General features: G+C 33.9%; 1 protein-coding gene across 5 annotated transcripts in view; it reads right to left on the bottom strand.

The window, feature by feature from the left end:
• Positions 1–6048: 6048 nt before the first annotated feature.
• The window catches only part of LOC105456681 (UDP-glucuronosyltransferase 1-7-like), a 10173-nt gene continuing 1987 nt past the window's right edge, over positions 6049–14234 (bottom strand). For 2 of the 5 annotated variants that reach the window (XM_011700898.1, XM_011700897.1), the window contains 6 exons: positions 12725–13024; positions 11868–12104; positions 8771–9184; positions 8068–8290; positions 6741–6960; positions 6049–6468 (listed from right to left, as the gene is read on the bottom strand). In XM_011700898.1, coding sequence (XP_011699200.1) covers positions 6183–6468; positions 6741–6960; positions 8068–8290; positions 8771–9184; positions 11868–12104; positions 12725–12958 — 1614 coding nt within the window. In that variant the 5' untranslated portion in view covers positions 12959–13024 and the 3' untranslated portion in view covers positions 6049–6182. The remainder of the gene's footprint in view (positions 6469–6740; positions 6961–8067; positions 8291–8770; positions 9185–11867; positions 12105–12724; positions 13025–14234) is intronic. The other 3 variants (XM_011700899.1, XM_011700900.1, XM_011700901.1) reach the window with 3 other exon arrangements.

Here is a 14234-nt window from a genome sequence, read left to right as displayed (position 1 = left end):
TATACACAAAATGCGGGCACGCCAAGTTTTTGCTTCACTGTGATCCCATTGGTCATTTTAGTGTCCACAGTCGTGGCGCGTGGCCGCGGTCGATTATAATCCGCCGCGCGGACCCAGTCAGGACACGGGCGTATTCAGGCGAATTTTCCGTGAGTGCCTCGCGATCCCACTGTATCGGCTGGGACCCCCTGCGGGCATATCCTACGCCTTTCACCACGGCGCGGCTTCTGCGGGTCGTTCCGATAGCTCTCGGATAAACCCGGATCCTTGTAGAATCGCTGGATTCGCCGGCCGTCTCACCCTACCCGGGTGTTGCGCCAGCCTTCCTCGCTGTTCCCCGCTGTGCTCCTCATGCTCGTCGCATGGCCACGTGCCCGGATCGTGCGCATTCCTTTCCTCATCCTCTGTCAGGAATTCCGGTTCGCGGGAGAACCTTTCTCGCTGTTACTTCCCTCGTCGTCTCCTCTGTTCTCCTCGTCATGGCGACGTTTACGCCCGGCGAGACGTCCAATTATACAAAGTACAAAAAAAATATAAAATAAAATAAATACTGCGTGCAATATAATTTCTAAGTCCCTGAAGATCCCGGTTTTGTTCTTTCTTTAAATGTGCCGGCCCGGCATCAGGCGCAAACCCTCCCTATGACGGTGGCAGGACGCTGCTTCGCTGCAGTGGACTGCAACGTCACAACTCTCCTATACACCAAGAGACAGTACCGGCTCAGATATCCCCCTTTAATCACGAGCTGCCAAAGAAGTTGCTAATGCGACTTTTATAAACGACACCGAAACCTCCAACGAGAAAGCTTTTCATAATGGACAAACACAAATAATTTGATTAAGCGAAAAAAAAACGAATGAAATCCTAGTATCGGGCTTCCCGAATAACACTTACCCCCTTTGACCGAGACTCCTGACTCTCGCAGCCGCGGAACGTCGGCATCGCGTTTTCCCGTTTACTCTCGCACGTCTCTTCCTTTTTCATCGTCTGATTTGCGACGAGCAAGTGTCGGGATAAGCCAGGTGAGGAATAACGGAAAGAGGGAGAGGGAACATAGTCAGATAGTTTTCATTACCCCATCAGTACCAAAAAAATTACATTTATTTTGGTTCCATCATACAGGAACAAAGTTTACTGAACAAAAGAAGAATAAAACGAAAACAAAACAAAAATTAATATTAGTCCCTTCGGCACCCCAAAAAAAGAAGACAAATGGAAGTATAAAAAAAAATTCAGATTCCATCCTTCGTCGGCCGATACGCTAACTCCGGAAATAAAAATTGTTCAGGCGGGGGTGGCGCACGGTAACTTTGCGCGGCTCGACAACAACTTTTCGCTAATAATTCTAGCGAATCTAAATCGGTGACGGTGTGTTGTGGTACACCCAAAAAAAAATATTCTAGTTATAAAGTGAAATTTCCTCTAATCCCATATTTTAAGCAAAAACTTTTACAGAAAGAGTATTCCTGTTCCAATAAAGTGAACTGTTCATCTAAAATCTATTAGATATTATTTTTCGGTTTTCCTCTTGTATTAAGAGGAATATGTTTTTTTCAAGCGGAATGCTCTCTTACGTGCGATATGAGTAACACGAAAAGCAATGTGTATCGCTGCGTTCTGCCGCGTGACGATTGATTGAAGTGTTGCGCTGCATTTGCAAAAACAGACGCAGTAAGACTGCGTTCCGTTATTCATTGTACATACTGAAAAACTACAGTACAAATAATGTGCATTATAAATATAGATTTACAGTACAAGATTTGTACTGTAAATGCAAGACGAAATTATTCTAACTATTAGAATATTGTGCACAGAATATTTTCCTCTTAATTTCAGAGGATTCCTCTTGAGGCCATATACAAGAATAAAATCCTCTAAAATTTAGCGGATTCCACTAATATTAAAATTATTTTTTTTTTGGGTGTAGCATTATCTGCAAACGCGGCAACATATTGTAATGAGCATAAATGAACTTCTCGGCCTCGCTCCATGGTGGCGACAAGCAATCGAATAGCGCTATGAGACAGTTTAGGTAATCAAGAACGGATTCGCGCTCCTCTTGCGTACGTCGCATGATCTCGTCGTGTAGCGCCAATTGAAAGTCCGGATCCTCGAAACGTGTTCGCCATGCCGTTTTAAAAGCAACCCATGTTGTTAGTCGCGACCGTTTTCCGCGAAACCAATGAAACGCGATACCCGACAAACAGAAAGGTAGGCACCGTAAGACATCCTCGTCGTTCATTGGAATCAGTTCGCGCACATTCTCAACAGAAAACAAAAAAGTCTCAGCGTCTTCTCCGTGCGCGCTCGAAAATTTTAAATTCCATTCGTGCATTATCTCGAGAACGGCGACTGCCGAACTCTGTGATAAACGGCATTTACCCCCGTGCGAGGTACCGAGATCGAGTTGCACCCGCGAGTCTCCCGCGGCCTCGAAAGGACTATCCGGTCGAGCAGCTTCCTCCTCAGGGAAGCCCAGATGTTCGGAGTCAGACATCTTCTTTGCATCAACAACGTCTACCGAATGTCAATTCGAACGAGTTGTCCGCACGCGACGCAATAGTCGAAGCCCGAGCACGGAATCGGAAATGTCGGTCGGCAGTCTTTGTCGCTCTAATTCGGCGATCAGCTGTTCGCAACTCGACTTAAAAATCCACTCCTCATCGGGTTCATACGGTCGTTAAATTATTCCAACGCGAAATTTGCGATATTGAAAATCGCGTATTTTCCATTCAATTATTAGGCGCAAAGATGATTCCGAGAACGAGACAAAAATGTGTTAACTGGCTCTGTTATCCGAAATATTTTGCCCACCCGAAATATATGTGCGAAGCTCGACCTTCGGACTTGAATTCCGTTACGCGTTTACGAGCTGAAATATTATATTCACCAAATATTATAATCGGTAAAGTTCCGCCAAGGACGAATTCCAACGTCAAAATTGAATCTTGTAAATGTTCGAGATAACTGTTTCGTCACTATCCGAAACGGCGGTAACAAACGCGAACGTCAAAGTCGAACGAGTAACTGAAATCACAAGACATAAGCAACAGAAATAATCAGATTGTAATATTTCAGCAATAACATGTATCAGAAAAAAATATCAAGATCAATGAGAACGACACGTCAAAAAATCACAATAATTCATACATAAGTCGAAAGAAAAAAAAACACAGAAGTTTCTCGCCAAGCCACCATCTGCGCTCATAAAAAATATTTTTTAACGGCACATTTATTACAGATAATTAACAAAAAAAAAATAGAAAAGAGAAACAATAGCGTGATACATCAAATATAATTGAGATCGAGTAATCAAAAGGAAGAGCGACGCGATTTAATTCCGCGACGGACGCGTACGCGAATTGCACTAGCGACAGCGCGAGACGTTCCGCGAAATTTGGTGACAATTCGCTACCGCACGCTCGATGACGAAATTCAGTCGGCGCAATTGAACGATATTTTTGATTGGAAGGATCGTTCGATCTATTCTACGCGAAAGCCCTTACAAAGTTTCGCCGGCAGTGGTGTAGCTCATCGACGGCACGATACCATTCGTTTCTCTATATTTGCACAACGTACGCAAACACGCATACTTATATCAGGAAAACGCGATCAAGTACGCAACACGACGTACGACACGCTAAGAGGTCACGGAATATAATCGATTTACAACACGATGCACAATCTACGAATTCACTTCGCCACGAGATTAACATTAAGTTTTTCTCAGTTGCTGCTGGACAGAAATTTACAAAAATCGACGCACCATCGAGCGCTCGTTTCCGCGCACACGGACACGAATACATATTTCTCTTGACGCAACTCGCGCGACAACGCGAAGGCTTTGCGACTCACCCACGACCACAACATCTCCACATGGAAAGAACGATTTTGTTGAACGGTCTAAAAAATCTTGCTAAAAATAGATCTAAAGATAATTTTTTATTGAATCAGCAAAATAATTTGTTGGAATGTTAAAACTGATATGTATTGCTATAAAACGTTTTGATATTCAAGCAATCATTTTGACTTTCGCACAGAATAATTTTGAACAAAAATTATTTTCAGATCTGGATTCAGCAAAATTGTTCTTTCCGTGCTAGAGGCTCGTACGCGAGATTTCGGATCGCGATAGCCGACAGCATTATAAAGACGAAAGCCCTTTGCGCTTGAGATCGGTCGCCTACACCCAATCGAAAATTAATGCGTTGCCGTAAGAGCGGACGCGACACCAACACCAAAAGGGCGAGTTTGATCACAGAAGCGTTTTCGACTTGCTCGTGGCTTTACACAATTACGGAATAGAGGGCTACCTCACCGATACGAACTCTTCTTCGTCACCTCATGGGTTTTCTGCATGCGGGTCGCGAACACGTCTTCGTCCGGGTCGGGATCACGTTCGGGCGTACTCTTTATCTCGCTTTCTCTTTCTGATTTCTCGTATACTCACGTGTCCACGCACGCCGCTGGTTCGAACGTTTTTTCTTCTTTTTCTTCTTTTCTATATGGCCTGCCCTCAGGCGAGGGTCAATACAGTCAAATTTTTAAAACTATGAGATAAAATACTTAAGTCACGTGATGAGATACTGATACGGATTCAGGAATACTTAATCGTTGCGAGGCCCTCGCAAGAAGTTTTGCACGCAAAAGCGACGTTATAAGTCGTGCTCGATAGTCGATACGCGATCGATAGACTGACCTCTTGCCTGGGGGTGCGCATGAGTGTCGCGACGCGTGACCGCAGCCTATTACGACTCGCCGCGCGGGTCCAGCCGTGATCCGGACGTGCGCGGTCGATTTTTCGCGGGCCCGCGAGGCTGCCCGAAATTATCGATGTGTGAGCTGATTATGAAGCGTCTTGCGGACGCATATTTCCTGCCCTCAACTATAGTGGCTCTTCTGGCTCGTCCCAAAAGCTCTTGACGGTTGCTCTAGGTCACCTGAAATCGCTGGCCGTCTCGGTTTATTCAAATGTTTGACTCTCTTTTTAAACAATAATCCTTCTTTAATTTCGATTATTTTGATTATTACTATCTTTTTACTTTTTTCTTAAATTTTTTTCTCCGTATTCTTCTATTTAAATTCTACTTCAATTTTTTTCACTTACTAAATCTTCCCTTTTTTTGTCTCCAAATTTCTTATTCAATTCCACTTTTTTCAATTGTTCAAACAACAATTACTGATAGATCATAATAGATGTTACAGAATAGTTACAATTTAAATATTTCAATTGTTTGAATGCTACTTTACCGAATTAATCATTGAAATCGTCTCTTTTTTACTTTTCTGCATACATATATTTAACTCTTATTTCCTCTATTTTTGATTTTTTTATTCACTAATTCTGTATAATTCCATTTATCTTCATTTTGATGTCCGGTTTATCGCAAATACAAAAAAGAAAACAATTTTTTATCGACTAATTACAATATAGGTATATAAGCCCATATTTAAAATACACTTATACTATGATGTTAATGTTCTAACAAGAGAGTGTCTTCTTGAGAATCTATGTAATAAACACTATATATTAAATGTGTTAATAATGAAAGTGATTATAATGATATTAATCATTATATTCACTTTCTGAATACAGTAATATTGACAATGAAGATATTTTTAAAATTTCTACAAAAAATAATCGCTTATTGCCATCTGCACGCTATTTAGAAAATGTATGAATATTTTATTTGATCAAGAGATTATGCATGCTCATTGTCAGATAATTCACAAACTTAAAAGACATGTTTTAAAGACAATTTCTTTAAAACATCTTCAAGATTCGACGTACACCTTCAAATTCAAATAATAAGAATTCCAAAGATGCTAATATATGTGTCTAAAATTTTTAAATAAATATTTTGCTAACTACTTAATAATGGTTTATTTTATTTCATACAAACAAAGAGTTTACATTAATTAAAAAATATATAAACTTTCTAATAGAAAATTAAATATTTAAGTTTATAATATTGATTAATTTTTATTACTAACAATAAATGTAAAATATAATAGTATTATAAGATTTATACAATTGATATAATATTTTATTAATATAATATTTTCTATATTTGTACGATAAATTTACTTTTTTAGATTAATATAAATTACTGCTAATTGCACAATAATATTGTAGTGCAATTAATATTAATTGCAATATCTACATGCAATGCCTGTTGATATTATGCCTGTTTGTTTTTACCCAATTTAGATGTATGATTATAATATAAATTAATAAGTATCTTTATTGTAAGGTATATACTTAATAATATTATGATGAGAATAAAGAATAAAAATGCATAGACATCGATTAAATTCTGTTCTATCCAGCTCTGAGATCTAAGCGGCGTTGCTAAACTTCCATTTGGATGACGGACGGAGTATTCAATGCTCCAAACAGCTAAATCTAACGGCGATAACGGTCGATCACGGAATTCACTAGATAACTGTTTCATGTTTCTTGCATAACTGCAAAGATGTTTTACTATTAATAAATGTTCAAACTTACGCGTTTTAAATAAAGAAAAAGCTATAATCAAGACATAGAAAAATTTTTATTATTAGTTATTTTATGGGCAATCATTTTTAGAAGAAATTTTTAACCAAGTTATACAATTTCATATTTGTTTAAACGTCATTTAAAATATTATATTATTTGATTATATAATTAATTTTATATTTAAACAATAATTATGATATAAAAATGTAATCACAATATAAATACAATGTAAATACAATACCTTTCATTGTAAAGTATTTCTTCAATTGCATGCAATACATTCTGTACGGTCAAAGTTCTAACGTCCAAATATGTGCCAACGCCTTTATCTACTAATATTTCTGCATTGGATTTTTGGTCCCTAAAGAAAGGCATTACGATCATTGGTACATCTTTCCAAATGGCTTCGTACACGCTAAGAAGACCACCATGCGTCCAGATTGCTCTCACATTTTTATGAGCTAAAATAATTTATTATAATAAATTTTTAATTCTTAACTATTATATAATAAAAATTTCCCATTAAAATAAATATTTTATTAGTTGTAAGTGTCCCAACTAATTAATGCAATGTACTTTTTAATCAACAACATTGTCACTCGTAAACCATTTTTAAATAATAAGCAAATTTCTTATAATGAAACCTCAAAAAACTGACTTGTTATTCTAAAGAGAACATTTGTAAAAAAAATATAATTGTAATAATTAACAACTGAAATTGTCTATAAATATACTAGATAGATACAAAGAAACGGTGAAAGAAAATAAAATCGTTTAAACTTTATTGTGAAGTAATCAGATAATTGTAATGCAATAAAAAAACATCCTTATATTGTATTTTTATTTTTAAAATAAACTTTACTATAATGAAATTAATCACACAAGAACGAATTGTTTAATCTACAAAGTATTTATATGCGACGTTTATGCGTACGTCTACTGCGATATTTTATTGTAACATTGGAATGATGATTCAAGTAACAATTCTATCAGTAGTACACAAAAAAAAGTGATTTTGTGACCGCAAATATAGATCACATTCTACTCAACACTATATTTAAAAGAATCATATTATAACACATCTTTGTAAACGTTTTAATTGTTAATAAAGAGAGATTAAATTATAAAAAAATATCTCAATAATTAACGGACTCCTGAACTTAAAAATATATTTACAAAAAAAGGACTATAAGGAGTCGACGCAGTAAACAGTGCGCAAATTTTTTACATTATGATCTTGTAATATACACAGCTTTTCTATCCGGCTAGGGAACTGATTGGAGAAATTTTAGTTAATAAATACATTTAAGATCTTGGATCGATATTGATAGACTGACGATAATTAATAAACCTCATCGAATTTGTACGCTGGAATTTAGTAATTTGCTACACTAAGGCTTGAACGGAACTGAAACGTTTAGAATAAAAAATTATATCATAATTATTCTGTAGTATTTTATCATAATTATGTATTAAGGTTTGAAACCTTATGAAAATTTGCGTATTTTTAATTATAAAATTAATTAAAAAAATTAATTAATTTTTACATTAAAAAGCAAAAAGCGTACTCAGAATTTTGTTTTGCGGCATCCATTTTACAATCATTAGATTATCCGGTATTTCAAATGGCACTTTAATATCTAGTTTCCACAGCACTCGTTGCTTCAATTTCGATAGAGCCGATATAACGATCTTAATCTTGTCTAGTCCGATAAATTTCCATTTCACATTTGTTCCTAACGATATTATGATGGCTCCATTCTTTGCTTCGTCAAGAAATGTACGCATATTCTGCGAAATAATGGTGAAATAAACATTTTGATAATATACACATAACTTATTGCCAAAATAGCTAGTCGTAAATAGAGATGCGTACTTTCAAGTGGATTATATTCAAGCAAAAAGTCATATCATTTAATTTATTCATATGAGATAAATAAACGTTGTATGAGATTCATACAAGGTTCACTTTATAAGTCATCTTTATAAATAGAATATTATTTTAAGAAATATTTCTAAATTTAGCAATATGCCACGCAATATTTACTCTCTGTAATTTATTCTTTGCTCAATCATAAAAAAATAAAAAAATAATTAATTACTAAACATAAATTATATTATAATATAAATAGAAGTTTCATAATTATAGGTATTATATTTTAATTTAAATCAAGATTTCATTAAATTTCTATTTCCTCAGTAGGCACAGTTTTTTGCAAATATTTTTTCTACAATTTTGTCTGGTTCTCAATTAAGAAAAATTACTTTTACCTCGGGATACGTTACGACCTCGTCGGCAATCGGTTGCACGGTCTGAGCATTCAGTCCAGCAACCTCCAGAGCGTTTGGCGGTAATGGGATCCCAGAATAGAATACAGGATGACTATTGATTAGTACAATATTAATACTATCTCTTTCTATTTCATATAATGACCTGATTGCACAGCCCATGTATTTCTCAGTATGCCGTTGAATGGTAGGCAAGTAATAATAATGTCGTATGACATCATCCGCAACGAAATGTAGAGCATTCCATGTTCTCTGCCATAAACCTACGGGCTTCGCAATGGGTACATGCGGGTAAGGTCGAACAGTTGGATAATTTGGACCACCGATATAATCCTTGACCCAAGGTGCAGGACCAAGCGGAATATATCCCACTACAGGTGGCTTACCTTTAGCAATCTAACATTGACATATAGTGATAATTGAAACAACTAAAATTAAATAACGGTTATCTTATAACAACCAGGCAAAATAAATTAAATTAATCATTATTCTATAGAAAAAGCTCGTTATTTTTATTAACAAATAATGCAAAAATCATATGTATATGTTTATATACATACATAAAGATAAATGCTAGAGGTGTGCGAATAGTTCAAATTCGAATCGAATCGAATCGAATCACAGTAGATTCGATCAAGTTCGTTTTCGAATCTGCAAGACTCGGAATCGAATAGTTCGAGAATTTCAAATCAACAATGATTCGATTTCGAATCGATCGCCTATTTTATTTGGTTTATTTCATCTCTCGCGCGATCAATTATTCTTATCTAATAAATAAGTATTTTTGATATATGTAATGTATTAATATAGATTAATAAAATATTTGAAAGCATTCTAACTATTCGTGTATAGACATATTATTAATATTTTCTTATTCAAAATGTCACATAAGATCATGATCCTTTGTAATGAGATGAAAATCGAAAACAGGTCTTCAGTTTGTTTAAATCATTGCGTAAAATAATGTAAATAATGTAAAATCATAAATTTTGATATTTATTATATTTAAATTAACATGTAATGTAAATTTAATTTGAATTCGGTTGTAGAATAATTGCTCTATCACGTCACAATTTCAAAAAATTTGCAGGTAAAGTTGCAAAAATGGGCTATTTTTATGTATGTTGTTAGTTTTATGTATGCATAATATAATTTTGAAATGCGACGTGCTAGAGAAGTGTTCTTGCAATCAAAATTAAATATGTTGTTATGACTTTGAATCCTTAAAAGGAATTTTTTGTGTCCGTTATGAATAACAAGTTATTTATTTATTAAAGAGTTAAATAAATGCGTTTTAAAGCCGACGCAGTTTTTGTAGCATAAATGTTTCTTTATTATAAAATTGTAGTTTTGACCTCCGATTTGGGTCCTTTTTAGTACAAGTTATTAACAAAGTTATTAATGAAATCAATATTAACAATAAAAAGATACGCTTCAACGCCGTAAGCTTCGATATCCTATTCGCTCCTTCGTTCATGGTGATGTAATTAGAAAACTGATGTGTCAATTTATTGGTATAGATTTTATAAAGTCTGTAATGCTGTGAATAGTGTAAATAAAACTCTATATTGTGTATGTCAAATAATATAAAATAGGTCGATGAGGTAAATGAGATTAAACTGAAAAAACTGAGAAGTCAATTATAATAAAATGAAGTATAGGTACTACAAGGAAACCACGCAAAGTGTTAAATTCTGATTTTAATGTAAATATTTATATACTTATATATTATTATTTATATTTATACTTTATATACTTATAGGTTACGTAAATAGATGAATTTAAGAAATATCAATTGATGCTATAAAACGATTTGAGAGAGAAGGAGTGAAATCACCTTTTATATGTAAAACAGTTTTCAATTCTTTTCGTTATATCTCGAAAACTATTCAAGATACCAAAATGTTTTATACAAAAATTTTACAGTAAAATTACTTCTATTTATTTACATTAATAGTATTTTTTTTTAATTATTATTTTCAATAATTTTTAAAAAAATAATTATTAACGTAAACAAATAGAGATAATTTTACCGTAACACTTTTGTATAAGACATTTTTTTATATCTTGACTTATATTTTTCGAGATATAACGAAAAAAGTTAAATATCGCTTTATACTAGAGAGAAAAAACGTATGTGATTCAAAACAGTTTTTCCATCGCAACTAATATTTTGTAAATTTATCTATTTACGTAGCCTATATGTATACATTAAAATTAGTACTTGACGCTTAATTTTGTTATAAAACTAGTTGTATATTTACACATATCGGTCGAAAATAGTTTTATTATTCTCTGTGACAAAACGCTGTCATTTTGATATGCGGAAATGATAGCGTTTTGTTACGGAAAACAATAAAACAATATTCGATAGAATAGTTTAAAAACGTGTGTGTGTGTGTGTGTGTACGCGTGCGCGGGTATATGTACACAGATAGGTTTTACTGTACTTTTTGTCAGCTTCAGATTGAAAATGTGGATCCCGCAAAATAAGCAAAATTGGAAGCTGTTTGGTAAAAGTGTCAATAATTTAATTTACATCTTTTTTCCGCAATAGACTCTATGTTTAACAATAAATAACTTGTTAACCATAACAAATACAAAAAATTTCTTTTGAAGATTGAAAGTCCTAACAATATACTTAATTTTGATTGCAAGATCATTTCTCCAAAACGTCGCATTTCGAAGTTATAATATGACAAAATACATAAAAATAGCCCTTTTTATGACTTTAATTGTAAATTTCTCAAAATTGTGACGTGATATAGAGCAATTCTACAACCGAATTCGGATTCAGCGTCCAAAACAACTTCGGGAAAAGAGTCTCGCTATATGATGTTCGGAAAGAAGTCATTTTTTGTTGAACAGTATTATCACTTTTTACGTATTTTTGCGCATTTCAAAATATCCAATGCTTATTTCAACTTGCGTTATAAAGATTATCACTGATATGAAGAATGACTAAGCGCTTGCTACGTAAACACAACTTGCAGATTTATGAGACAACTTTAGTCGCTCGCAATTTAAAGGTGGTTTAAACAACTATATTTTATTAATTAGCTAATTATTTTAACTTTACCTCTAATAAGCCATACAAACATTCCATTATTGTGATATTTAACACTATAACATCAAACTCGACAGACTTTATCATTTCTAAAAGCTCCTTTGCCGCTTTAGTTTCTATTATTGTGTCGCATGCATGGATCTGCAAGTAGTACATAAAATATATCATATAAAGTGAGCTGTGCTGTGCCCATTCAGCGAAATTCAAATCTTCAGATCCTCCAAATTCATTTATAAAACTATCGAAAACCTGAAAATAATAAATAGATACTCTACAGGAAAAAACATATTAAAATGCGAAAATAATTAGGATCTTTTCAACTATACATATATTGATCTCAGGTAAAATATAAAACATTTTTAAAACAGAAAATAAGTTACATTTCTTTCTTATTTGTTTTATAAATTGAAAATAAACAATTTCTATTCAGGATATCTTCGAGTATCGCAAAATCTGCATAGTGTATCTTTTAAATAACGCCCACTAATTATATAGTGTTTTTTGTAAAAAAAAAAAAACCTAGTTGAAAAGTCCTGAACAATTTTTTTTACCATGCACAATGAAGAAATTCCTACTGCAATAATTATATAATAGCTTCATTGAACATTGTAGAAAAAAATAGTTCAGAACTTTTTGGCTTAATTCTTTATAAGGAATAGTGCTATATAATTAATATAATAAACGCTATTTAAGAACAATTTTGCTCTACGTACAGTGCCCAATGAAACAATAATTATATTTCAGTAGTGATCGCGTCATTGTAGAAGGAAATGGATCAAGATTTTTCCACTCAGTTTTTTTTACAAGAAGAATAATACTATATAATAAATGGGCGCTATTTAAGATACATCCTCTTGATGTATACTTACCGTGTACGTCAAATTCTGCGCAAGTTTATTCTCGACCTCAGTCTCATGTATGCTCACTACGTGTACATGATGACCCTTGCGAAGCAGTTCTTTAATTAAATTCATTACCCAAATGTGGTGGCTGGTTATTGGAACAGGCTGTATCACTAAAATCGACAATGGCTTCGATGCTGTCACGAAGCTGATTAAAACACAACAAACAAGGCTGGACATCAAAATGAAACAACTCGACATTGTTGTAGCAAACGCACAGCAGTCTTTTACAGTAAATCTTTTACTCAGTAGTCTCCCAATGAAATTCTAAAATGAAATGCCTCATCGTCAGTATAACTGATGGTATCCCTCCTCTTTTCATGTTAAAATCAGAAACATGTATCGTAATACCGCTTTATGTAACAGGCTAACAGAATTAATATATCATTGTTTTCCGAATAACTTAACTAATCAATCATAAAAAGGGAAAGAAAAGAGTTGTATGAATAAGCCATTAATAAATGTGATGTGTGTGTGTGTGTGTGTGTGTGTGTGTGCGTGCGTGCGTGCGTGCGTGCGTGCGTGCGTGCGTGCATGCGTGCGTGCGTGCGTGTGTGTGTGTGTGCGCGCGCGCGCGCGCGCAAGTCGCAATATCTAATCGTTCCCTACTATCATTGTTTAATATATATTAACATATATACATATCTATAGTATTAATTATTATATATGTGGAGACGTTTGTAAGCAAATCATACGACAAAACATATGCTAATCAAAGCAGCAAATTGTATGTAATTGTATTTATAGACAGTTTGAATTATTTATTCTTGTTAAATTGTAAAAGTTAAACATTGTTCTTAATACTTAAATCACAAATGTTTATCTGAATTTTTACTTTTTATTTGGACGATTCCAAATAGCGTTTTCACAGACAAAGAGCCAGACCAAAATTAGGTGTTTTTTCGTCCCTTTTCTGGACTTCTAATTTTGAAGCAAATTTTGTGCCAAATGATTAGTCATGATGAGACAATAATCGCATAAAATTTTTGAGTTGAACATATGACTGGTTTGCGAAATAGAGGGGATCAAAGTTATGCCTATTCTTTGAGAACTTATGACACTATATTGTGTTTTTATTGCCCTAATATTTATGTTAAAAAATAGTTCTGACAATATTTTATTGTTTTTTGGGTCGCTGGTTACGAATCTGAAATCTAAATTCCAAAATTTAAAATGGCGGATCCAATATGGCTGCCCGATATTTGCGAAATTCAAAATAATCTGAATATTGCTTTTCGGGGATCTTTTAGATTGCTGATTATGAATCTAAAGTATGAATTCCAAAATTCAAAATGCGGATCCAATATGGTGGATGCAGATATGTAAAAACAAGATTTTTGTGAAAACTGAAATCTAGAAAAATTACGCGTTGTTCACACTCATCTTTAAAAGATTATAAAAAAGAGTCAAGAAATGGTTTGGGGGTTTTTAAAGGATGACTTTAGTCAAATTATTTTGAGATCGGAAGAGCACACGT

The sequence above is a fragment of the Wasmannia auropunctata genome, unplaced genomic scaffold (assembly GCF_000956235.1).
Source record: "Wasmannia auropunctata unplaced genomic scaffold, wasmannia.A_1.0 LD335585.1, whole genome shotgun sequence".
In the NCBI taxonomy this organism is placed as follows: Eukaryota; Metazoa; Arthropoda; class Insecta; order Hymenoptera; family Formicidae; genus Wasmannia; species Wasmannia auropunctata.
The sequence above is the reverse complement of the archived record's forward strand: the minus strand, read 5'-3'. Positions and strand labels throughout refer to the sequence as shown.